Source organism: Strix uralensis, chromosome 2 (assembly GCF_047716275.1).
Source record: "Strix uralensis isolate ZFMK-TIS-50842 chromosome 2, bStrUra1, whole genome shotgun sequence".
NCBI lineage: Eukaryota > Metazoa > Chordata > Aves > Strigiformes > Strigidae > Strix > Strix uralensis.
In genome coordinates this window covers 135,144,550-135,170,970 of record NC_133973.1, presented here as the reverse complement: position 1 = coordinate 135,170,970, position 26,421 = coordinate 135,144,550, and the positions used below count along the sequence as shown (strand labels likewise).

At 45.1% G+C, this 26,421-nt stretch overlaps 1 protein-coding gene across 2 annotated transcripts in view; it reads left to right on the top strand.

The window, feature by feature from the left end:
• The window catches only part of MYO7A (myosin VIIA), a 103,034-nt gene that overhangs the window by 5,557 nt on the left and 71,056 nt on the right, over positions 1-26,421 (top strand). For both annotated transcript variants that reach the window (XM_074860449.1, XM_074860448.1), the window contains exon 2: positions 12,801-12,858. In XM_074860449.1, coding sequence (XP_074716550.1) covers positions 12,841-12,858 — 18 coding nt within the window. In that variant the 5' untranslated portion in view covers positions 12,801-12,840. The remainder of the gene's footprint in view (positions 1-12,800; positions 12,859-26,421) is intronic.

Sequence of the window (26,421 nt, the reverse complement as noted above, 5' to 3'; positions counted from 1 at the left end):
TAAAGCCCAGGAAAAAGTCAGGCATAGCTGGCTTTATGTGGGGGGTTTTTGTACGCTGGAGAGCTGCAGGGGCCCAGAGTGGTCTTTGGTGCAGATATGAGACAACATTGTACTGCTGGAATTACTGAAAGTCTCTGTGAGCTGCCAGCAGCAGCAGTGACACACCTCCTAAACATGCCCCCATGCCAGGCTGGTGGTGCCACAGCATCCTTGATCCAAAAAAAGGATGGACAAAGCTATCCAATAGTCCTTTAGGATTTCCTTTTATTTCTTCAGGCTTTCAGAGCTACCAACTATCTCGGAGAACTTGGGGTGCCAAGACACAGCCTGCCCAGGGATCAGGATCCATAGCAGGAACTATTAGACCTTCTATGTAATTCAGTAAAGTGGTACATGAAGACTTATAAACAATTAATGAGCAGGTCAGCCCAATCTGCTGTCATGCCAGGGAGGTCTCTCAGAGCAAGGATACTGCAAAGACACCATCCCTCCATGTAAGAAATTGCTTGTCTCCAGCACAATATGGGGGAAGCTTTGCCTGGTGATGCCACCAGGGCTTGTGGGTGATGGAGCAGGTCCTTGTCCCAGGGGGAGGAGAGTGTAGCCGTGTTACTCCAGCAAGGCACCGAGATGCTGCTTCTCCCGCTGCTAAATGTCATGCCTGCACCCAAAGCATAAGCGGGGAGACAAGAGAGCACCCAGTGATCTTGGCCAAATCACTGTGAGAGCCATGTCAGCTTGGGATACCATGATGGGGCAAATCAGGACTGCTGCTCATTCAGGTTAATTTACCAGTATAGATTAGGGTGGTGGGTAACAAAGGGTAAAAGCTGTTTGGGCAACATTACTGCTCTTAGAAATAACCCTCTGGATCTTCCCCATGCCCAGTTACAGCTGGTTTTTTGCACAGAGCAGACTACAGTTTGGAGTAGCAAACCAGGTCCTGTCCTCCCAGCACTGAGCTCAGCAGTCAGGGAAGATATTAAATAAAAAGGGCTGGAACAAAAGTCAAGCTTTTCAGGTGCAGCTGTGATGTTGAACTCAGCCTAGGGAGTGAGACTTGTCTCCAGCAAACACCCATTTCTTATGTGTAGCTGAGAGCAAATCACAAATAGCAACAGCCATCCTTTTCCTTGGAGGAATATCTCAAAACACTGCAAACAAGGGTGGGAATGGAGCAGCTTGTTAAAACTGGAATAAAATAAGTACCTGATTAAAGCTAACTTGCTCATCTAGTCTAACTTCCATAGGAAATGAGGCCTGTGTCGTCACACTGCCTTTCTCTTTAGATGTGTCACCTAATCATGGTAGTTTGTTGACCAAGTTCACTCCAAATTTGACAGAGCTAGCACGGAAATGAAGTTCCTAGGCACTTCATAAAAATACGTGGGAGAAAACTACTATCCTGCAGCATGATGCCAGTTCCCATTAGACACCAAAGAGCCCAGGTAGGGTGAGAAAGCTGTCCTGGATATGTCCTACCTGCAGGAACGGCTTCTCAGGGGGACTATGCCCTTTGACTGTCAAGAAATCTTAATGTTTGGAGTTTCATGGTTGTAAATGAGGCATTTGTTAGCTCTACTGTTTGCAGAGGGACTTCTATCATTTCTGGCTCTGCTCTTTATCAGGTGGGAACTTGGCGTGGAGCAAAGTCACTTCACCTCCTGGATCCTCCAGTTCTTTTGCCCATCCAGGCTGCTTGGGGATGCAGTGACTTTATGCCTGTGCAACACCGAATATATCATAGAATCACAGCATGGTTTGTGTTGGAAGGGACCTTCAAAGATCATCTAGTTCCAACGCCCATGGCACGGGCAGGGACACCTTCCACTAGCCCAGGTTGCCCAAAGCCCCGACCAACCTGGCCTTGAACCCTTCCAGGGAGGGGGCAGCCACAGCTTCTCTGGGCAACCTGTGCCAGGGCCTCACCACCCTCATTGTAAAGAATTTCTTCCTAATATCCAGTCTAAATCTACCCTCTCATATGTGCTTTAGTCTAACTCTGCTTTGGCAAAGACCTACAAGCATGACTTCAGCTCAGCCCTTGAGAGCACAGACCATCCCGTGTGCTGAAGCACCCCTAGAGACTTGATACGTCACCAAAACGTGAAGAGCAGTAGATGGAGCAGGAGACAGCCCCTGTGACTCAGTTTCCCCAGGGGCAAAATTAGTATAACATTTTGCATGTGCAGCCAATGAGTCAGGGAGCTTCTGTCCCCCTCTCATTCCAGGCTATTACAGGGTTGATGTCTTCCAGCACTGCCTCATGCTGCTCTGAGGGATGAGATGGTAATTGCACCAAAGGCACCCTGGAAGGGCAGAGCAGAGTCTCTACTTAATTTGTACAGTCCCTGTTCAAGCAAAACTCACTCTGGACTCATCAGGAGTCTCAACAGGATAAAACAGGGTTGGTATCTTCTGATCTGAACCCACTTAATCCTACTAGTCCCTGCATTTGAAGCTGACCCCAGCTTCTCTGAAGGGCCGTCCTGAATTTCTCCAGGACCACGAGAGATAAGAGGATAGTATCAAGGCGGGCGGAGGGAGGATTTCACTGAAAATCTCAGCAAAGGGGTTCCTGCTGAGAAAAAAACCTTGCAGGATTATAACAGCTTGCAGAATCCCTGCTCCAGCCAGCACTAATAGCACTGAAAGGAGAGAGACTGAACAGCCAAGGACAGACCATTAGGGACCAGCAAGAGTAGAGTGTGAGACAGCTGCTTATTAGGACAATTTAAGGACAGAGAAGAGCAGGGGAGCTGCCTTTATTACAGGTGTTTTGATCTGGAGTCATAGGCACAGACTTGGCTGTCTGCAAGAGATGCATCGCACCATCCTGGTTCTCCTGCATGACCTTGGGGAAAGTCACATTCTCCCTCTGTGCCTCAGTTTCCCTCTGTGAATGAGGACAGCATCGTCCCCTCCTCCTTAAATAGGCTGGGATTTGTGAGGGAATAACACAAACTAATAGCTTACTGGAGTGATTACTAAAACAGGGGCTGTAGTGAAGACTCTCTTTAATGAACCTCTCTATAGGAAAAAAAAACAGCAGTAGCTTAGTAATTAAGTTATTGGACTGAGGTTAGTCCAGTGTTCAGATCTTACCTCTGTCATACGTTGCCTAGGTGGTGGCAGATCATCTAGAGACTGTTTTAAAAGGGAGGACTTCATGGGACTTAGGAGTCCAAGTACCTAAGTTCCTTTGAAACCACTTCAGGAACAAGCTCGTGTGCCACAGGACAATCGCCTAACAGCCCATAAATTTCATTTTGGGGCCCTGGTTCCAGCCTGCAATGGGTGCAGTGCTCCTTCTCCTGCCCTCTGTCTTGGAGCAAGACCTATGGTCTTGCAGATTCATGAGATAGCTGGGAGGGCCAAGAAGATGATCCAGTCTAAACTCCTTCATAACATGGCTCAGTTATTCCTAACTGGAGCCAGTAATATAGGATTGGCCAGAGTAGATAGCTAGGGGATATAGATATCATTCTGTATAGGCTATATACACTTATATACACACCTTCCCTTGGATCTTCATGGTGGCGTTCTCATATTATAGACGCAGCCTTTGTGGCTGCCTGAGCAATACAACCAAAGGATTAAACCTGCATCTGAGCTAAGGTCTAACAGCTGTGGTTCAGCTGCAGGGCCAGCAGAGACCGGATGGCTGAGAAGGTTGTTGCCTCCTGAACCTGGCCCAAAACAGGACATGCCACATGAACCTCCTCCCAAATTCATGCATTCATTGTAAGACACATCAGCCTGAAGTCAACCACCACATCTATGTGTATACCATGCTCTGTCAATGTCAGGGGTTGAGCAGCCCATGAAGGAGCAGGTCCATGGTGACCCAACCAACACTTGTTGATCTGCTCAGCTCAGGCTAGCTGGCGTCCCTTGAGCATGGGTGGGCAGGATCTGAGCTCTGATCTTGCCACAGTACTGTGTGGATATCCCAGTGAGCTCAGGACCATCAAGGGGACTTCCAGAACAGCCCAGCACTGTGCAGGACAGCCCTGCTCCAAAGAGTAGAGTCTTGAGAGCATGTTCATGTGCTAAATCACCCTCAATTTCAAATATAGGCTTTACTCCTGATTTGTTCTTGGCGTGTGCCGGACCCAATGTGTAGACCCTAGCAAGACTGGAAGTTCAACTATGGACAAAGAAGAGATGAAAACAGATTGCAAATACAGTTTGACCAACCTGCAAGTGCAGTGTTTTGCCTAGATCAGCTCAGTCTGCTAGGTCTGGATTATGCTGAAATTACACCTGACCTCCTTGCAAAAGGATACTTTATTTGATTAATTATTGTGGCTGTTGAAAAATACTCAATCAGCAGTAGAGGCTGGTGCACAAAGGGAAATCGCCCTCCTCAGGAGGCTGTGCCGAGCACTCTGCGACAAACTGGGATCGGATGCCGCTGTGGCCCATTGTTCTGCTCTTGCTACCTGAAAGCACAGGGAGGGAGAAAAGGTCAGGTCTTTTGTTCAGCTGCTCTACCTGCCAGGCTTTTCGGGGGGATTGAATGAAGGGCAAATCTATTGAACTTCCTGCTGGAGGCTTAAAAAATTGATGCCCGTTTCCTGGCTACTCTCAGATGAACAGAAGCTACATATTGATTCTCTGACTTACCAGAGGAGGGAGTTTTCTGTGGTTTTTTTGCTCTGTAGCTTTTTTGGCTGGGACTCATTCAGATAAGGTGTCTCTCTCTGTGGCACTGCTACCAAGACCCTTCGAATGGTGGTTTGAGGGCCAAACCAGTCCCACAGAGTCAGCTAAGTGGTCTTTTGACATATTCCCGGCTGTTGGGGGAGCACAGGAATGGAAGAAAGGAGGGGACATCAAAATGAAACCAATCGCCTCAGGCTTCCTTGATAGTCAATGGGGAGAAATAATGCTTCAACATACAACAGACTGAGTGAATCTCCAACACACCATTCTTTAACAGACTGAGTGAACCAGTTCTTGGAAGCACCTTTGTCCCCATAGTCATGAAGGTGATCTTGGTTGACTTGATCAAATGTTGTGTCTGTATCTGAACAGCTCAGTCCCACTTTGGGTGTCAGATGGGACTTGGAGCACAAAAAAGAGATCGAGAAGCACAAGGTCACAACACTGTCACTGGTGAGAGGACAATATGTGCCAATTTGGTGCGGAAAGCCACAGCAGAGATGTGTAATAATGAACTCCCATTGTAGGATTTGCACGCTTCTGTCTTTCTCCATGTGTATAAACACAGGTGACACTGATATCAGCTTCCAGCTCCCTTGTGATCTGTGCCAGGAGGAGGCAAGGAAAGGCTCAGGCATTGCTTCACATCAGTCCTAGGTAGTAAGTGCATCACAGGACAGGCTCTTGGCTTTGTGGAAGCTGTAGCTTTTGTCTTGAGCTCAGTTTAAAATCACATTCTAATGCCTGCAATATTTTTTGGCTGGTTTTGTTTCTTTTAATACTGTGAGACTTGTCCTATGAAGACATGGTGTCAACTCAGAGTGTTGCACTCTTGCCCCCTCAGTATGGCTAAACACACGTGCACTGTCAGTCTCACTGGGGAATTGTCTATCTTGTCCTAATCCAAAATAGGAAAAAGTTTGGGAAATTGGTCCTGGCATGCAGAGGACCAAACAAGCTCTGAGATCCTGCAGCTGGAGTTGAGTGTCCATGGTCCTTCCACTGACCGGTGCAAAGCTTTGCAAGGGTAAACAGGATGGCACAGCCTGGAGCTGTCATCGAGGGCTGTCATTAATGCCTGCAGCTCCTGGCAGAGGAAGGCACAGAGGATCACATTCCTTTCACTTGCTGTCTTTTAAAACCCTTCACACCCAGCCTCTAGAGGCATCACTGCCTTGGCATTTCATGATGTCCTGATTCTCAAATCACGGAAATCTGCACAGTTGGACTGAAGTCAGATGTGTCTCAGACTGGGGGTCTGGCCAGTGAGTTTTTTTAGCTGGGTCAAAAGAAATAACAGTGTTTACATTTTTAGGTGATCCACAGTCAACCTGACAAATGAGGAGAGCTCAGGACATAGTTTAAGCACTCAGTTTTCAGGCAGAAGCCAGATTTTTTACAAGCTTTCAGTTCTACCTGAGGTCTCTTGAAAATCAAGCCCTAATTTTGGGTACTGAAGCCTTTGGCTGGAAACTCTACCTGCTGCACAAGCCTTGACACTTCTCTGTCACTCATGTTGAGTAGATGACACCCTGTTTATTGGTGGTTTCATTTACTAGCATCATTTCCCTGGGTTTCAGTTGCGTTTGCAGAATGACTGATTGCAGTGTGCATTAGTGCTGCACTTTCTTCCTTGGGCTACTTGCATGAAAAAATCCCTGATGTTCAAAATGCAAAGTATCTAATGCATGAAGACTAATCCCACCCTGGGCTGTTTTACTGCAGTAAGCCACCCTGACTCCTGCAGTCTTTTCTCCCTTTAGCTGTTTGACTAACTGATTAGCAGGTTGGATGTGTTCTTCTGTGTAGGAAAGGTTGCTTTTACTAAGAGTGGCTGGAATTTTCTGGGTTTGGAGATCCCAGGTCTACAAGATGATTGGAACATCCCTTTTTGTAAAAAAGTCAACCAACACACTACCAGGTCTTCCCTGGGAATAGCATCCACCCACCAGAAAGAGAAGCTTGACGGGAGTACCCTCAAATCTAATTAGTACCTAATCCTGTGGTTCTCATCACTGTAAGGCTGAACGCTGCAGGAGTAGCTAGAGAAAAATCTGCATGTTCCCTAAAACAGCCCTTGCAGGCTGTTGTTTAGTTCTGTGGTGTTGCATCCGTGAGTAGACACCAAGGAGCCTTTCTGAGGATCTAGGGCTTCATGATGGATCTTTACTCCCCGCTATCACCTATACCTTTACCTGCCAGCTTGCAGATCTGCCTGAATCTCTCCTTTTCCCTCAGTTGTCCAGGCAGCTGGACCCACAGCTGATGGGGAAGTAATTCTTTACACCAAAATGCATCTTTTGTTCAAAGCAGCTATTTCTTTGTCTCCTGATACCAGCATTCACTGGAAAGCTGGTGGATCAAGGTCTGATCCAAAGGCTGTAGGAAAGGCTTTTCTTGACTTTCAATGAACTTGGATCAGAGTTTCTCCAGGAAAACACGCTCTGTGCTGATCACCTCCCAGGGCATGCAGAGCCTGCAGGCAGGCTGTGTCACTAGGTCATGTGAGAAACGGTAATTCTACTGTTTTCTGCAGCTTATTGCTGTTCTGACCTGCCTTGATGAGGTGACAACTTCCTCGAGTTCCTCACATCACCTGTCAGCACTGCCTCAAACTGATCCTCAATTAAGACATAAACAAAGGAACTTTCTCAGCATGGTGGCAGGCAGTGTGCTGTCTGGGTGGTGCTCACCATCTCCCCAAATCTCCATCATGAGACTCTCATACTGTTTGCTCACTTGTAAAAACTCAGGGCGTGCCATCCTGTGTGTAAAAAAAAAAAAACCCAGAAATACTCTGAGTGAATTCCTGTTGCCATTGCATTGAGGGCAATACTGTTGCTTTTAATGGGAATGCATCTTTTCTCCACATTAAGAGATGACAGATAACAAAACCAGAAGACTGTGTTTATACTTGCACTGGAGGAGTTAGAAATTATTATTTCTTCTTGCAAGGATGAAGATATTTGTGCCATAGGAGAAGGGATGGTGTAAGTGAATGGCCATTACCACGAATGTTTCAATCCAAAGCTCAGAAGGGAGAAATGAGGGAGATGCTCATGTTTTAAGCATTAGCCCCAGTAGCTAAAGCATTCATCCAGTGAAACCAAAGGTCTGGGCTCTCCTCCATCAAGGTGGGAGTTCGACTCAAGTTACTCACCTCTCAGCAAGTCCTGGACAGCCAACCTTTGCACAGGCTTTGAGGGCAAACCTGAGCAGATGGGAGAACTCACCTTTTGTGCAGAAAAGAAAGCAAAATGGGAGGCTACAGCACAAGGAGACAGGGGTTGGACTACATGATCTTCAAGGTCCTTTCCAACCTAGTTGATTCTGTGATTCTGGGTGTCCCAGGCAGCACTGGCTGGCAGGAGATCAGAAGTATCTAAGATCTATCCAGGATGGACTCAGAAACCATGGCAAGTGGTCTGAAATTCTTACTGTGAGAGCCTGAGTGTTCAGTTCATTGAAAAGCAGAGTGAGAAGTGAGGGGAGGAGACTGTAAGTGCCTCCACAGGGAGCAGACTTCAAGCCCTGAACCACTGACAAAACAATAGACACAGGTCATACCACAGAGAGGGTCCCACATGATATCAAAGCAAGTGCACATGTCTCTTGGGAAGAGCTTCCCAGACATGGCGTACGATCCTGGCCTCCCTCTGCTCCATGCCCTGGTCACCACTCCAAGCCACGTGGTGCATGAGGAAAGTGGAGGTGCAGCATTCAGGCAAAACCCTCCCATGTGGACCCATCTGTGGGGTCTGTCATGGTTGGTAATACATGACTGGCTTCAGTCGGGAAGCTGAAGGCAAATACATATGAGGAGAAGATACTTACTTCATTTTAAACACTAAGGATGATTTGACCTTTGGAAGCTAATGACTTAGAGAAGTAGTGGATTGTCTCCGTTGAGAGCTTGCTTGTTGATCAAGCTAGCAAGGAAGACACTTGTTAGCCAAGAAGAAAATGGATGGCTGCCATATTAAGACTAGTATCTTCTGACCTCAGAGCCCTGGTTTTGAGTCAGGGCTCTAGAAGAATGCAAAAATACAGACTGTCATAACTTTCCAAGCATGTCAACTTCCAGCAAGACAAAGAGTAGAAGGAATGGTATGTAGTGACATTGCCTTCTTCCCCTCTGCTCGCTGTCATGCACATTCAATGGTTGGAGATCCCAAAGACTGGTGAGTTTGTTAGTTTAACCTCATTCAAGAGCCATTGTTTTTCTTCCTGATCTGAATTCTGCTTTTGGTAAGGACAAAGGTTCTTGTCTCCAAGGGTGTAGGTCTGGCCTTTTTATTCACCATTTCTCAGATGAACAGTAAAATACATTGCAAAATCTTTAATCCTTCTCAGATCCCTTGCTGGAGGGCAGGAGGTGAAAGCAGCAGTGTGCAGAGAGCATCAGTGTGTTAAATCTCTTTGCTCAGCTACGGTGATACATTACATTTCTGCCAGTCAAGTGAGGTAAACATAAGGTGAATTAACTTCTGTTTTTTCACATTGTTAAATGCCCAGGGTGTTCTTCAAAAAACAGGCTGTACACCAAACTGGGTGCAGAGGGGGACAGGCTGTCATTGACTATGAATGCACACACCCTGTAAATTAATTCTTTGTAAATTCTCTTTGCTGTATTTGCAGACAATAAATAATGTGGGATGTGGAACTTCGGGAGAAAGGAACAGAATTTACATTTAGAATGAAATATCTTAATTTCTCCTAACCAATGCTTAATGAGCATGTGCTCTGGAGGATTAGTGCTGTGGAGCGATCCCCCAGGCAGTATGGCCGGTCATGTGGTTGGACTTGGGTCCTGAAGTGCCAACAAGGAGTACAGAAATGCCAGTTAAGCTGATTAGAGTAGCAACCCCCTTCTCTGCAATTGCAGGATAATGGCTTCGTCCAGGTTTCTCAGACTTTCTCCCTCCAGAGTCGAGCTGTGTCAGGTTCCTCACGCATTTGGGATCTCTTCAGAACCATGAAAGCCATGGTGGAGGTCACTCATGGTGGAGACCTTGTACTAAAGCACTCCTTGGCTTCTGTTGACCACTGCTTACAAGCAAGTGGTGTCTATAGTTCCATGTCACACATCACTCTGCATCCAGAAGTAGTTTAAAGGCCCTTCAGCCTCACCCCACTGCCTCCCTCAGATGTTCTGTTCAGATGATGCCCAACTAATGATGCCCAGAAAGCTGCAAAATGAACCAAATTTACAAAAAAATACACTTTCCAAAGGTGTGTCTTTGTGCTCTTGTGTTATACGTGAGTGATTTGGGAGAGATGCTGGGCACATCTTGTTTAGTTCAGCTCATTTCCCATAGCACAAGCAGCTGTAGAGCTTCACATAGGAGATGAAGGTGGGATCGAAGTGCCCTATGCTCGCCTGCCAGCGAGAGTCAGAGGGTCCAGATGACTGTTTTGTTCCACCAGAGCTCCCGTGAATTAGCAGGCAGCTGATCTCTCTGGTGCTCAGACAAGCCCTATCCTTCTTACTGATCCCTGTGGGAAGAACAGGGAGGGCAGCCCTCTGCTCCCCCTGCCCTTCCTTTTTGGGGTTTTCCCTGCTGAGCAAGCCGTGGGGAAAGCGTTGTGATGGGGAGAGCATTGAGCAAGAGCAAGCCTGCTGGCTTGGGCTGAAGGCTAGATGTTCGGAAAAACAAAAAAACCCACAACAGGCTCTGGGTACCAAAGTCCTGTTTAAAAGCACTGTGTGGGGTATGTAAATGCTCCTCCAAGCCTGGCACAACACCTATGTGGCATCACCACAGGCCGGCCTGAGCAGGATGCCCACAAACAAGGTGGTTTTTATGCTGGAAGCCAGGGCAACCGTGGGACAGTGCTTTGCTTCAGCAGCAGAAGGACAAACGACTGAAGGAGCAGTTCTGAGACCTGAAACCGTGGCTCTAGCCCAGCCTGTGGGAGGAAATGCCCCATACACAGCTTTTGCAACATGGACACCCAATGGGGCAAGCTCACCTAGGCCATTTGGCTAATTAGCAAGCAAATCAATAATGACTGGAATACTTATGAGCTCACCTGCTGGGTGAGATCTTTGTTTTTCAGAGAGGAAAACTGAGGCAAGAAACTATAAGATGACTTGTCCGTAACAGATGTCCTTCACCCGAGGAACTCAGACTGCTACCCAACCCAGTGTTCAACACTGCCCCTATAATATCTGTTAGAGACCTGGAGGGACCTCTGGAGAACCTCACTCAGCACCTGATCTGAGCCAAGCCAAGATTTCACTAACTATTCCCAGTGGAGGAGACTCATCAGCACCCCTAGGCAGCCTGTCTCAGGGCTCACTGCTTGGCAGGGTTAGAAAGTTATTTTCAAGCCATAAGAATTAAGAAGAGGAATAATTTAATGTGCCACAGAGAAAATTCAAACTGAGAATTAGGAAAATTGCCTCACGGCCTTTCAGATATTAAAGTAGGGAGCATGATTTTCCACCAGTCGTCTGTTTTCTAGAAAAAGCAAAATTAATTCATTAAATATGGTCTATGGCCAAAATTTGTCTAGTGAGTGTTTCCTTGTGAACAGTGATGCTTTTAGGACACCAGTTCCTTCCCCAGGGGAAAGAGAGGTGGGCAATGCTGAGGGATCATGTAGATGGTTTCAACAACTGGTTGTTTTTGTTAAGGTGGTGAAGGCACTTAGATGTCAAACTCCTACAACTTTCAGTGGGGTAGTTATCCACCTTCAAACATGTTGTCAGTAAAAATGTAGAGGTGGTGCAGTCAGCATGGTGAGGAAAAGGGGAATCGCTGGAAATGCTGTTGAGCCTTTGCAGTCCCTGCAGGAGCTAATAGAGATAAATCCTGCCTTTCTAGCTAGGATGGGAACATCTGTGTTTCACACAACAGCTGAGAGGCTACAGAAAAATCATCCAGCAGGATCAGCACCAAAGACTGAGCCCTACATTACTGAATGGGATGAGTGCAGTTGCTGCTGGTGAGGAAGAGACATCGCTCTCCTTGCCATGAGGAAAGTGTGTTGGGACACTGGCATGGGGCATTATCACTCCTTTTTTTTTCCAAGACTGAGTCTGTCCCACTGTGACATTGTGTGTCTTTGAGACATCTCACCTGGAGATGGTTGAGGGGGAGGTGGAAAGATTTTACTATTCCCTCCTGCCCCCCCAAGAAACGTTCTCCTTTTAGTGGGGAAGGCACAAAAATAAAAATTATGGCTAAAGCCTGAAACAAAATATCTAGGTTTGTGTGACGAGTCTGGACTGCTTTGTCACTGTGAAGGGAAATGTCTTATGTCCTGCAAGATTATCCTTCATCATCCTTGACATCTACAGTGTCTTGTGGGAGTTCTGTCTCTCAGGTAGAGTGCCTTTTGTCTGCTTTTTAAGGCATGAGCGTTTTTACCATGTTGGAAAATGTTCCACATCATAAATATAACAATTACTGATTACCATGTAGTAAGGATGTCTTGGAGGTTAAAAACTGCAGAAATTCAATTCTTTGAAAGCATTTTTTCACTCATACACACCAAATCCATTTAATGCTGGGAGCACTGTGAAGTGACACCACACACCAGGAGGCACAAACCCAGGAGCAGCATGGGACTTTCCCATATAAATCCCACAAAGGTACAATTTGCATAACAGGCAGGAGCGGGGTGTGGAGCTACTCAGTCCAGTCCAGGTATTAGTTGCAGGCTATGGTGTAGGACTTGGTATTTTCTTTCCTCTCCTGAAAGCAGTTTTGGTAGAAAGATGATAATCCATCCCATCTTGCAGACTATAAGGACAGGACTCCCTTTCTCCATGTGCTTTAATTCATACCATGGGATCTGATGACACATGTAATAAATCAGTATGAGTCTGTTTGCTAGCTTAATCCTTGGATAACTTTCTAGGACTCAGTTTACAAAATAGTACCTGCATAAGCAACCTCCAGTCCCAGTCTCATTCACCACAGTGCAGGCATTAATCTGGATGTATTAGAGGATTGTCTCTCACTGTCTGGAATTAATATTACGAAAGCATTGGGAGTTAAGTGCTCCGAGCCCTCTTCCACACCTCAGGGCTGCATCTGTCCCTTTAGGGTTGGGACAGTCCCTAAGCTGGGGTCTATGAGTCCAGGTGTCTGTTCATTAATTGCCGATTTCTTTTGGTTTAGGTCCTTTCCTGGTGATTGCTGATGTGTTTATACAGGAACCATGGTCATTCTACGACAGGTAAGTGAAGCATTCCTCTCTTCAGCATTTCTAATTTTACTCCATCACCCCAAGGAATAATAAGGGGGTTTTTTTTGGGGGGGGGAGGAGGCTCAAGTCAGGCTATTTTTATACTATTCTATTTCCCTAAAAGGAATGTTACAAGATGCAGAGATACTCATTAGCCTTAATCCTTGATTGGCTTAGAGGAAATCGTTGCTCTGTGTGTGTAGTCCAGATTAACCTCGTGCAATGTTCCACTTCTATTTTCTCATCTGGAATGGCCCAGAAGCTTCATGTGAGTCCTGGATATGCAGAAGAATAAAACAGTTTACTGCCTGTCTTGAAGAATGATCTAGTCAAGAATTTTCAATTTCCAGGAACAGTGATGCTTTGGATGTGTAAAAATTGAGTCCTTTTGCACATTTAAAAAGAAATCAGATTGAAGAATTAAGTTATATGGCAGGTGTCATGTAGATTCTGAAATAATTTAGGGCTTGAAATTGTAGTGTTTTCCATGTCTAGGCATAACATATCTCTCGCTCTCAGCTTCTGGGGTGTCTCACTGCCATGCCTCACCTGGGGAGGATGCCATGTGTCCTGGGTTGGCGCTGCAGTTTAAGACTCAAATATGTCAATGCAGTCAAGCATTGAGGCAATGGAGCAAATCTACCCAACAGTTTTGATTCAACTCTGTGTCTGTCTTGGCAAATATGCTTTTGGCTGCAACTGGGCAGAAAGCGCTGGACCTTTGAAGCCGCGTGCAGGAACTCACATGGTATCAGTTTATACCAGAGACAAGAAGAGTTGAGGATAGCTTTGGGGGTGGTAGGAATGCCAAAGACCTCACGGAGCAACTGAAATGCTCTCTACAGTGTTGCCCTGACCTATCAGGAGCTGTGGCGCAACAAAAGCAGGCTGCACTTTGGCAGGGGTGATTAAGAGCTCAGTCCTCCTTCCAAAACGCTCAGAGATGTTGGACCCATGTCACAAACACTGACTGATGCATTTTGAGATGCCAACAAAAATGGGTGTGGAAATTAAAGCAAAGTATGTTGATATGCTAATTTGAAAGCTCAGAATAGCAGTTGTGGCTCTAAGAAATACCCTAGAACAACTCTGTCTAGGATGGTATCACTCCAGGCTGCCTGTAATGTCTCTCTGCTGGAGGTTACCCCTCTGTGGTTCAGCTACTAGTTCATAGTCTTCTGTATTGATCTGAGTTCACCCTTTGCAGACTTTTAATCAAATCGACCATCTTCCTAGTTATCCAAAATCAAGGTGTCTTGTCTAGGCAGGGAGGCAGGGTGCTTTTGAAGTCATTTCCTTCCCACCTTTCTTAGGGTAGGGCGGATCTTCTTTCCGGAGATGTCTCTTTCCCTTGTCTACCTAAGCCCTAAGCAAGACTAGCTTAGGCGCTTGACCCAGCTGTGAATGGAAAGCTATGGTGAGGAACATCATTCTTTTCTTCTGTCACCTCTGCTACCATGATACAGCAGAGAGGCCAAGTAGATGTCTCCAATAACATCATCAAGGCACTTTATGCCATCCATCTAGACACTAATTAGCCAGTCCCAGGATCTAGTCTGGTATTTGGGTCCTTATTAAAACCTCAGGATCTGGTTGGTCTGGTGTGAAAATGGGGCTGAATTCTTGGGCTTTTACCTCTCACGTCTGTAGTGTTACAGCAGTAAAGATGGAGCAGAGCAGGAGTGATGCTGCCCTTATGCTAGCAGATGAAGAGTTATTTCTGGGATGTTACAATAGAAGGAAGAACACAGTGGTATTTCTATATTGAAAGCTGAATGCTGGAGAATAAACCTGGAGCCATTTGTGATTGATGTGCTTGCATCACTCAAGTGTTCAAAGCCCATTCCTCCGGGCAGGTATTACAACAACCATTAACAGTGAAGCCTTAATATTCAGTGTGCGTGTTCAGTCTCCTATAGGCTTTTTTAGAGAAGATACTCAGTTGTTTTCCACACAAACATCTTTTCGTTCATGAGGACTGGGTGTTTGAAAGTGTATAAGGAATCTCCAAGTGGACTCCCAGAAGTTATCAACAATATTTGACACATTTCTTTGGGATTAAAGCTTCTTATTAAACAAGGAAAACCCTAGCCCCCTAAAACAACCTGCTGTTTTCAAAAAGCACTTCCATTTCTTACTGTTCTTGCTAGTTTTGAGACTAACTCTTCCTGTGGGTTCAGATGCAGAGCAGGTGCTAACAAATATCAGGGAAATAATTTTGTGTAGAACTTGTTGCTTACTGCAAACATCTCTCTGCAGCATGGATATGGTGAGCAAGGACCCCTCCATAATGAAATAAGGTTACCCAGTTGTTAGCAGGTACAGGCTCTTTCTGAGGTCATTTTATACCAGTTTTCCCCATCTAAAGGTCCAATCTGAGTCACACTTGAACCACTTTGCTCTCTGTGGTCCAAAGAGCTGCTGTTTATGGTGGTACTTAATTACAAGCAGCAGCAATATATGTGTGTTGCCTCGTTCAGTTTTGCTGTAAGATTTTAGAAACACATTGGTGCTGTTCCTGATCTGTATGACTTTCCAGGGAGCTTTCCCTCTGTCTTTTCTTTTGGGTTTTTTTGAATGTGCACAACATACTTACGGTTCTCCCATCCCACCCCTTTTCCCCTGAAAACTTTCTCCAACAAGATCAAACAAAAAATCTAATCGTCACCTGGGATGGACCAGCACAGAGCTTTTGGCCCCTACAGCTTGGTTTTTCCTGTCCTTACCCAGCTATAAATCCAGGATTTTTGAAGGTGAGCCCATGGCATTGCACCCCTTCCACTCTCCCATCAAAACAGTTCACACTAGGATCTGTCTTAGAGGTTGGCTCTGAGCAGTTGGGCTCTGAGCAAGGAGGAAAAAACACACAGAGCTCCTGTCCTGTGTATTCTACCCAGTAATTCAGAAGAAAAGCCAATATTGTACCCCGGTAGGGGCCTGCAGGGAGCCAAACTTATCAGCTTTAGTCTCTAGCAAATTATTCATGGCAAGTCCATTTCCAAGCACAAAGAAAGGGAAGATAAAAAAGGAGGGCTTCCTAAATTCCTGCCTTGGAACCCTGACAAGTTCATTTGGCTCTGCAGCACAGCGGCAGCTCGTTCTGTCTTTTATTTAAAGCAGAGATGTTTTTAGAGCTGGAGTGGAGACCAGGAGGGTGTGGTGGCCCCAAACGCAGATGACCACACAGCCTGGCGAGGGGCACATCGCTGCTCCAGGGAGAGGGCTTTGCTGAGGCCACTGCTGACCTGGTGACAAATAACAAATGTTTGCTGCTTGCCACATGGCTGTTTTTGCCAAATCTGTCTTCTTGCTCACGTAGGCAGCCTGCATATAACCTGATCTTAAATCCACGGTTTCCCAGTGCTGCAAATTTCCTGCTGCTGGGCCAGACCGACAGAAATAAAAACCAATTATCTGCTAAGGAATAACGCATGCTTGCAAAATTCAAGTATTTCATGTAGGACCAAGTTCAGCATCTCACAAAGCTCATCGACTAAACAAGACTTGGCAGAAGATTGTATCTGTGTTTCTGTGGTCTCCTGACCATGTCCAGACCACATGAGGCGCATTGCTGCTGTTGTGGATTTATCCTAGTCTTAGTGGCCCCCCAACCTGCTCCTGGGGCTACAGGGAGAAAAGTAGAAATAGGAATAAAAGAAACAGCAGAGACCTAAGCTAAGCAGATAAAGGAAACCAAAGCTCAGCCAGAAATTAAGGTCCTGAGGGATCAAGCACTGTGGACACCTCATGCTATAAAGCTCTTTTTAGTTCAACACCAAAGCAAGGAAGGTGTCTCCCAGTAGTCTGAAGCTTTGCAGGAGCCAAGGCTTGGTCAGAGACTTGAGCTCTGCTCTCCTGGCTTGGCAGTGCTCCTGGTTAGGCGACTGTTGGGGACAATGCCTAAACCTCATGATTTCTCTGCAGCTATTCATTCTGCAAAGTCTGTGCCACCTCTGGCATTTCTTTGAGCGTAAAACCCCCGATACTGCTTCAGCTTTAAGCCCCACAAAACAAGTCCTGCGGGAATGAGACCATCATTGTTCATGTCTGTGTTTTCTGAGGGTATCTGTGGTTTCCTGGTCTTGTGTCAGGACTGGCTTTTAGCTAAAATTGTCCTTTCCCCTTCTTGCTATTTCTCAGATGTTTGTATAGAGAACAATCGATTTCCTCCCTAGCCTTGGAATTGACCAAAATCCTACAAACCCCCTTTTTTTTTTCCCCTTGTAAAACAAGCTCTGCAGCCCTCTCGTGATGGTGGCAGCCCCTTCTGCACCAGCTCCAGCTTAATTTCTTCTTGCTAAGACCAGAATTGCACATTGCATTGCAGGTGAAAGGGATTTGTGCAGTTCATTAATGAGCAGGAATAGATTTTGTGACCACCAGCATTTTCAGAGATTCAGTTTGATGCTCCAGATATTTTCCCTTGCTGGGAGTAAGAATAGCAGAGACCAGATTTTGAAATCCTTCAGTCCATTTGCAGACTTCTCCCAGCTGGGTTCTGTGAGCACTGGTTTTACCTGGAGCTGGCATGCACTATTTTGGGTGTTATTGGATAATATGCATTCAGCTTTGCTAAGTGATTCATTGTGCTGTATATTTTGTTAGCAAGGAGGAAGGGGTGGGGGAGAAAACCAATGTTATTGTAGGTCTTCTCAGGGCTGATCTGTAATCATGTTATTATAAAAAGCAGAGTGTAAGTCCACTGTTTGGATTCTCTTTCTCATAAACACTGAATAATTTAAGTCTTCTCCCATTTATGCCTTGTATCTGTCTGATCTATGAGTCTGAGGCTTCCCTGGATAGCTGTAATGCAGCAACGAGAAGTCCAGCACAAGCCAACCAAAGGGCACATTTACATATAGATTGAAACATGAATCGTTGGGAGCCATTCATTAAGTGCAGTGCTCAAGACATTTGGCATTTTAACAGCTCTCTGCATCAAATCCTTTCCATCAAATTTATGGGACAATTAAAGTGCTGGGGTAGCTGTGTGGAGAAAATGAAGCTGCAGGCTAGGGAGATGTTGTTGCCATGCTATGGCTGCAGAATATAAATTGCATGATGTCAAATAAAGGTAGAGCGAGCAATCTCAGCGCTGGTGTGGAGATACCCTGCCTCGTAGAGAGCCTGTCGGAAATGTGCTCGATCCTGCTTTCTGGCACCTTAGACAAGCTCTCAGGATTTATCTTCCCCAAAGCATATGCACTGAAACCTTAATCTATTTGATCTCAAGACAGAGAAGGCTTGGAGTGAGAGTTGTTATATGTGTGGGTGAGTTTAGTTTTGCTTTTTTAAAGAGGCAGTAGCAAAATACCCAGCTAATGGGACATTCATTTGAGGGTATAGGAAACTTCAAAGGACTCAGTAACAAAATTTACCTTGAATTAATCTTGGAACCTCAGGCTTCCCCATGGAAAATCTACCATCCTTGGAGACAGCCCTTGTACAGCAGCTCACATATCATCTTGTCTTCTTGATGGTAACTTTTCCATGTGTGTCAGAACCCTTAAAAATAGGATTTAACTTGCTGAGACCTGAAGTCTCGAGCAAGAAGAGAGAAATTCAGCCTCTCAAACTTCCTCTTTCTCTTAAGTTCTCCCACTCATTATGGCCTCAAGTTGCACTAGGGGAGGTTTAGATCAGATATTAGGAAAAATTTCTTCACTAAGAGGATTGTCAGGCATTGAAACAGGCTTCCCAGGGCAAGGGTTGAGTCACCATCCCTGGAGGTATCTAAAAGACATGTAGATATGGCACTTAGGGACATGGTTTAGTGGTGGACTTGGCAGTGTTAGGTCAACGGTTGGACTCAATGATCTTGAGGGTCCTTTCCAACCTAAATGATTCTGTGATTCTATAATCTGATTCTGAAGAGGTCTCACTGTTTGTGTGTGCTTTCTGTAAAGAAAAAGCCTGTAATGACTCTTTAACCTCACATGGCCATTGTGCACCAGCTGGTGGGACTGGGGGATGCTGGCCCTTTTAGCAACCCCTTTGCAAGAGTGAGGTTTGGGGAGCGAGGTCAAAAATACTTCATTCCCACCAACCCCCATCCCACCCCACATCTTATCCTGCTGTTAGGGATCAACATAAGTGTTGATTTCCCTTGGTCCTCACTCCAGCCATTGAGCTCCTGATTAGTGTTCGTAAGGGGGAGCAGAGCAGAGCAAAGGAACTCCCATCCCGTCCCGTCCCGTCCCGTCCCGTCCCATCCCATCGCGTCCTGTCCCGTCCTGTCCCCAACCTCACACATCCACCTCCCTCTTTCTGTCCTTCACTCCCTCCCAGATGTGTGATACAGCTGTTGGCTGGACCATGTTGCCCATAATTTCACCAAAAATCATATGATTTACAAGTCCTTTAAAAAAATCTTGAACATAATTTATGATTTCTTATTTATTGCTGTTATTTTTACTCAGATCACTTCTCAGATGGGATCTAGGGAGTGACAATTGGAGGTATTGGGGTAAATGGTAGACATTTAAGCCAACATGGCTGCTGTAAGAAATGTTTGTGATATGACATCCTTAATGGAGTGTGGGACCATGCTTTTCATCTGCTCCTTGTACAAATGGTTGTGCAGCAGGCAGGAGGCTCTCCCTGTTTGAGGCGACCCCCTTCATCAAATTCTTCTTGCAAAATTGGAAAACATTCAACAGCAAGGCATTAAAAAGGAAGCCCTCAACATTTCATGGATTTGGGGTCACAGGCACATCTGTGGCATGACCCTGATGTATGATAGTGAAAGATTTGGCCCTTATGGTGTGAAATTCATTCCTTTTTCAAGCCACAGCATCATTTGCTAGCACGGTGTAGATCTGACAGCTGTTTCCTAAAAAAAACCTTAGCTCTGGCTTTATGCACTCAGGTTCAAGAAGCTGTGTACAGCTCCTGGGGTCCAGGGAAAGGAAAGCAATAACAGACCTTTGCAATAGCACAAATTGAAAAATGACGTTTCTTTCTAAGTAGAAAATTGAGCTGGGAGTACAGAGAATATCTGCCGAGATGTTATTGCCTGGTCAATAAATAAAATAATTTTATTGGAATTAAAAGTTGACTTTGAAAGGAGAATGCCAATGAGAATGTCAAAATTATATACTCCATGTCAGTCTTTAGCCAAACGCAAGTGTTTTCATGAAAAACTTTGTTTATTTGTTCTTCCTGTTGCATTTTAGGTTTTGGTGAAATGGTATTCTCTAAGGAAGATTTCCAGTAAGAATTTTGGAGTAGTAAATCTATTTTTAGTTGTTTTATAAATGTAACAAAAACAGAAGGAGGATTTGGATGTTTGCTAGAATACACATAAGGAGGCTGTTCTGAAAAAAATAAAATCTGTTTAAGAACATAGAAAATTCAATACTGTGAGTGAAATAGCCTGAGACACGCTGGTAAGCCAGCTGGCACTTTAGATACCTCTACTGGGGCTTCCAACAGTGGGGAAATTAGATGAATTAGTGTGGGCTGGGACTTGGGAATCTGTATGATGATGTTTTGTATTCTCATTTTGCCATCCCTGGGTATATTTGCAGATATTGCTCTAGTGGTCAGCAGGACTGACCAGCTCGTGCAGGGGTTGTGTATTAGACTGTTGCAATGTAAGGGAATTGCCTTTTTCCTGTTGACCACATCTGTGTGGATCTGAGTTCTGCGAACAGAAGGTGATGCAGTGGATCAGTCCTTCTCTCCTTCCCAAATCACCCTTGCTGCTGTCTGTACAAGGGAGGTGGCACTGGCAGAGGAATGCAGCTGCTTTTTTGCACTGGGGAAAGGTCAATCTTAAAAGTTTACAAGGATTTCATCCTCCGTTAGGCAATTTTGTGAAAGGAGAAAACTTCACCAGCTATAAATTATGAGGACTTCTGTTTCTGAACAGAAATTATTATAAAACTCTGAACAGAGTTACAATGTGCTGAAGTTGGGAACATATAAAATGACCATATTTGTTCAGACCTGGGTCTGTCCCATGTGGTATTCTGTATCCAAACTGACTGTTGGTGAACACCGAGGGATGAGTAAGCATACAGTGTAATTTCCTCACAATATTTTCCTATCCTTCAGCTAATTTCCTGGCCTCCATCTATGAACTCTCAGCTTGATGATTTCCCAAGCCTGATACAATTTATTTGGTTAGTGGTCCCTAATGCACCTCCCTTCCAAGCACTTGTCCAGCTTTCTTACTTCTCCAGGTATCCTACCCACCTCCATTGCTTTTTGCTCAACCTTGTCTCTACTGACTTCAGTTGATGTCCCCTTATTTTTGGACTGGAAGAGTATTTTAAAGAAGTAACTCTACAGACTTGTCCACTCTGCACTAGGCATCCACGTGGACCACTGGTGAAGATAGAATGCTACCCTAGGTGGTCCTTTGGTGTGCCTTAATCTTGCACACCCATTTTCATGTCCTGCCTGAGGCAATTCCACTTACGTCCTGATAATGTTGCTCCCATCCAGCTCTTTTACCAAGAAGCTGATGTGCTCCACTCTTCCCCAGAGTCACTTTAGCAGAACCCAGGACAAAAAGAGGTTGGCTTATTTTGCATGCTGAAGAAGAAAGAGCCAAATGCTGCTTGCTTTTAAAATTGGAAAAAACACCTATCTGGGACAGAGCCTTGCCAGTGATTTGCACATCACAACTCGGAAACCTTTTGTGCAGCCAGTGTGAATGCAATGTGAGCAATTTATGTGCATCTCCTACCACCCAAGCCAGACATTTTATTGCCAGCACCATTGTTGGCAAATGACTCTTAAGGTCACACGCTGCATTTTCATGATCTGCAAATCACTTTGTAAAGGCATTTTACTGCCCCTTAACCCCATAAAATTGCTAGACTTGGTGCGAGACAGGCAGCCCTTTCCCATTAAGTAGATTCTTGAAGTTAGATAGCATTTGCATCCAGCAAAATGCAATGGAAGCATTAACCCTATTTCCATCCTTATATGCTGTCAGCCCATTCCTTATAGAAACACAGGCGTAATTAATATATCAATGTGATAATAGTCTTGCAGTCTCAAAATCAAGGCTATATGGCAATTACTGAGTTTCTCAAAACAAGTATAAAATTGATGAGCATTCTTCACATGAATTCATTTCCCTTTACATGATTTAAGTTTTCACATGAGCACCAACCAGCGGCCTGTTGCTGGACCAGGATCTCTGCCATGCTAGGCACCTTGCAAACCCACAAGTTTGGTTCCAGGAATAACATTTAACAAAACCCATTTGTAACGCAACCGTTTTCATTGTAAAGCAGGTAAAATGTGAGACAAAACCCCTCTGGAGGCCACATACCCCTATGCAGCATATGCAGAATGGACTGTCCATGTAATAAAATACCCCTGAGGAAAATAAGAAGTACCAGGAATACAGGAATTAGTTGCTGTGCCACAATCATGCAGCACTTATTTCTTTTATTCTTCTAGCTACTAGAGTTTAGGACATCCATATGAAAGTCTAATCCCACTGGCAATCCTACCAGTCACCATTCCTTGATAATTTCATGTAAGAAATAGGTCCAATTTGCTTTTTCAAGCTGTGGCTATTTCTGTGTTTGCAATAGCTGGTGATTATTTAGTGGGACTTGGATTTTGAGGCAGGTTTCTGTGTGTAAAAATGACTGGTGTTCAGGATCTGGCTTCTGATCGCTTTCTGAAAACCAAGTCTTTTCAATATGTGCCCAACAACCTATAAACCATTAGCTGTAAAGCCATCCCAAGTTAACAGTTTGAAGGCATCCACAGTGCACATCTGTATGAGTCCTGATCCAACAAGGCAACTGTCTTGGCTGGATCTGCCAACTACAGCTGTGATTTGAATAGTGATGATTGTCCCTATCTCTATCATCTCGTGCCAGCCTAAAAACTCCACTCTTTCTTTGTTTGCAACCTCTAGGTTAGGGTTTGTCTAGCTGGATTTGCTGACTGATTCCTTCAGACCCTTAATTAACCTGATTGTCCTCTGGGGTCCCTACCTTTTTCCAGAACCTTCTGGAATTTCACACCTTCCACAGTCCAGCTGTGATGGTGTGAAATTTGGGATCAAAATGCACGCTCTGCCATTCCTCATTCTGCTTAGGGTACTATTAGCATGAAAGTTTAATTAAAACCTATGGACAAATCATCAGAAACAAGCCTCCTGATCCACTGGGTAGGTAATTCCAGAGAGTTACAGCAGATGGGGCTGGTATTGTGCTGCAGGGAGCCCATGACGCAGGGGCTGGTCCACCTCCTCCCTTTGAGGGTCCCACCACCAGCAATTTGGGAAGTTTTCCAAACACGATAGGCAGAGGGACTTGAAGAATCCAGGCACATGGCTGCAATTACCAACCTGCTCTGGGTTTCCATCTCAAGGGTGGTCTTACGTGGAGTCAGCCGGGAGTCTTCAAACCCATGAAGCAAGCAATGAAATGTGGATGGTTTTGCTGGGTTTTAATAAATGCTAGTAGGATTGGTTTTGTTATCTGTTTCCTGATGCCAAAAAAGTTCAGGTGCTTCACATTCTCAAGATTTTTTTTACATCTGGGAGTATCTTTTCTCCTTTTGGAAGGATGCTATTTGTATCACAGCATCTCTGGCACCTAAGGAACAAAAACCAGTATCAAGATGTTTTGGATTGCATCCCAAGCATTGCCAGGATGATTTTTTTTTGTTTTCCGTTGTGCTTTCTCCTGGCATACATTCCTCCCAGGAACTGGCTTTTCAAACACACCCCTGGAGCAGTCCACTTCTCCCTTAAGCAGTCATATCACAAACTCCCTCAAGGTGTTATTGACTGAGCTGCAAACTAACCTTCCTCCAGACCCCCTCACTCTCCTCAGTAACCAAGACAACCCTCAGTGGATGAGCAAAGGCAGCGTGTAAAAAGGGCAGTGCTGCTCAGATCTGGCATGGCAGTGAAGGAAAAGCAGCATTACTCCCCTTCCACTCAATATTTCTGAAGATGAGATGTGCTGTTTTAAGTGGTAGGGTTTGTCTAGACATATCAGTGTCACTTTGGCTAATGCCCTTAGCACAGACACATTTCTGCTGGGAAAACTGCATTTACACAAGTATAGATTACTACTATATGTGAAAAGAATACATTTTTACCAGGATTAAGTGCTTCTTTGCACTATGTCTACATTTCTGTTTATCCAGGAATAGCTGTGCAGATTACAGTAGACCCACCTATATTTGGTACACAGGAACTAATTGCAGACTAGATCTCAGGGAAAAGGCAGGGAGGAGGGAAGGAGGAGCCTGAAGTAAAGAAATGAAGGAGAAAGGATCTTCCCAGAGCATGAAAGATGAAGCTGAAACTCTGAAAGAGAATTTGACAGGTTGCATATGAAAAGTAAAAGAGATTTTTATCACAGAAGGTGGAAAAATCCTGTTTTCTTTCCCCAGGAGTAAAATCAGGTAAAACAATTGAATTAATGTGGTTGCTATTAGGCTTCTTTGAACAGTCTTTCTGAGCCAGGATGAAAAACATCCTTTCCAATTTATATTTCTGTGTATGATCTTTTTTTTTTAAATTATTTTTCCCCTCCATGAGCACTGTACGTTGGAATTCAAACTGTTCTTTTTGTGAATCACTGGAAAGGCTGTATGCCTCAGAGGCAGAAAAATGTTGGGTGGAAATACTTGATTACCTCCATGTGTTGCATAGTTCTGTAGCTCTCGTGCTTATCAGCTGGGACTCTTCTTTCATGAATCAAATCAAACAGCTCTCTGCCTTCACCCAGGGAATAAAGCTCATCTGTGAGCGAGGCAGAGCCCCCATCAGTGCAGCTCAGTGATGCCACAGCAGATACTGCACAGGCAGCAGCTCCTCTTCCCCTGGCTGTGCTGCCAGCTACAGGTCCTTGCTGCTCTCCCTGCTCTTTCTCTGGGGCTTTGCTGATTGCCTGATGAGCCAGTTCAGGGGCTAAAGAAGCAAAGCATTTTGCAAAAACACAGGAAAATGTTGCTGCTGGGTTAAATCTCTGAGTCGGTTCACTGCGGGATCAAATCAAAGAAAGTGATGTGAGCACACAGCTTAGCTGTGTGGTCCAGCCACAGGGACCTGCTGGAACCAGCATCCCCCCCAAACCATGCTCAGAGAAGATTTTCCTTTAGATCTTCCTAAAACTCGACATAAAGAACAACATTCATTTAAAGGAAAATGTCCAAAATATTTGTTTCTGGGTGGCTAAGGGCAAGTGGTTTCCATCGTGCCTCCTATTGCAAACTAGGGAGTTCTTAGCTGCACCCTGGGTTGTCTGGGTGGATGGGGATGACTGTTGTTGCAAGATTTAGAGTGGATCTGAGAGCTCCCAGTGTGGTACCAGTGCAACCTCTCTGCTCCTAGGACCTGAAGGGATATGTCTTGGTCTAATAGTACTAAATTACATGCTCCCACCCTAAAGCACTCTCCCTCAGATTTCACCTGGTTTTATTTTTCCCCTCTCGGGTTTTCCATATTTGCACATCTCACGACTGCTCTGTCGTCTTCCTTTGGATTTCTTCTATTTGCATTTAGGACAGGACCCAGCCATGGGGCTAAAAGGCTTAGTCTTCATTTCCTGTTCCACTTCTGCATCTTAGCAGATTTTTCAATCATGGCCCAAGCAGCGGCCATCAGCTTTTTGTGAGACCTGATACGCAGTGCTCTGGCACGGCGTTTGGGTGGGTGACGCCTGGGGTCAGCCTAATCTGCTTGTAATGTCAACAGATTGCTGGATTCTCCTCTTCGCCTGCAACAAGTAATGCCGTAGGAGTCATGGATTAAACCTTCTATCTCCGTGTTTGTCTGCACGCTTAAACCCACTCCTGAGCTGAGAGGTCCCAAACAGTCAACAACAAGCTCCTTGCCAAAAGCCAGGGATGAGGTCAGACATCACTGGGAGCTGAGCATCATTGCACCACGCCGGATTGTGCCCCTGCAAACCTGATTAAATCCATCGGTTTTGCTCCTGGAGTCTTTGACTATCCCTCAGCACTAAATGGGAAAATGTTGGGATGGGTGCCATGTTTGTGGGTTGTTTTTTCCCTCCTGTCAGTATCGAAGTTACAGGATGAGCGAGCAGTGCATTGATTATTGAATTATTTAACAATTCCTCTTGCCTCTCTGCCTTTGCTTCAGAAAGCTTTTTTGTGTAGCACGTTACCTTGGCTGACAGCTGGTGCCTGATGTGCTACAAGAAATTGGGAAGCGAATCTTATTTATTTATGAGACAGGAAAATTATTAGGATTACTGACTACCAGCAACTGTGTTTCTTGCACTACAGTTTATTGATAAGTACAAATCCAATTTTTCTTCCTTTTCCACCTCTTCTTGATGCTGGTGGCAATTGCACAGCTGAAGATGAGTGCAAAGAATAGAGATGAGCAGTCCTAATTCTTCCGTGGGTTGCACAGCTGTGGATCCAGGAGAAGCTCCATTAAACTGAGCAGGGTACACCCATGTAATCGAGAGCTGAATTGAATCAGACAGGTGATATCTAGAGGTGATGATATGTGTTTTAGTAGAGCACAGACATTATTCTGCCCAAAGGATTCAGGTACCTGTTGGAAGTCTGCACTGGCATAATATGCTG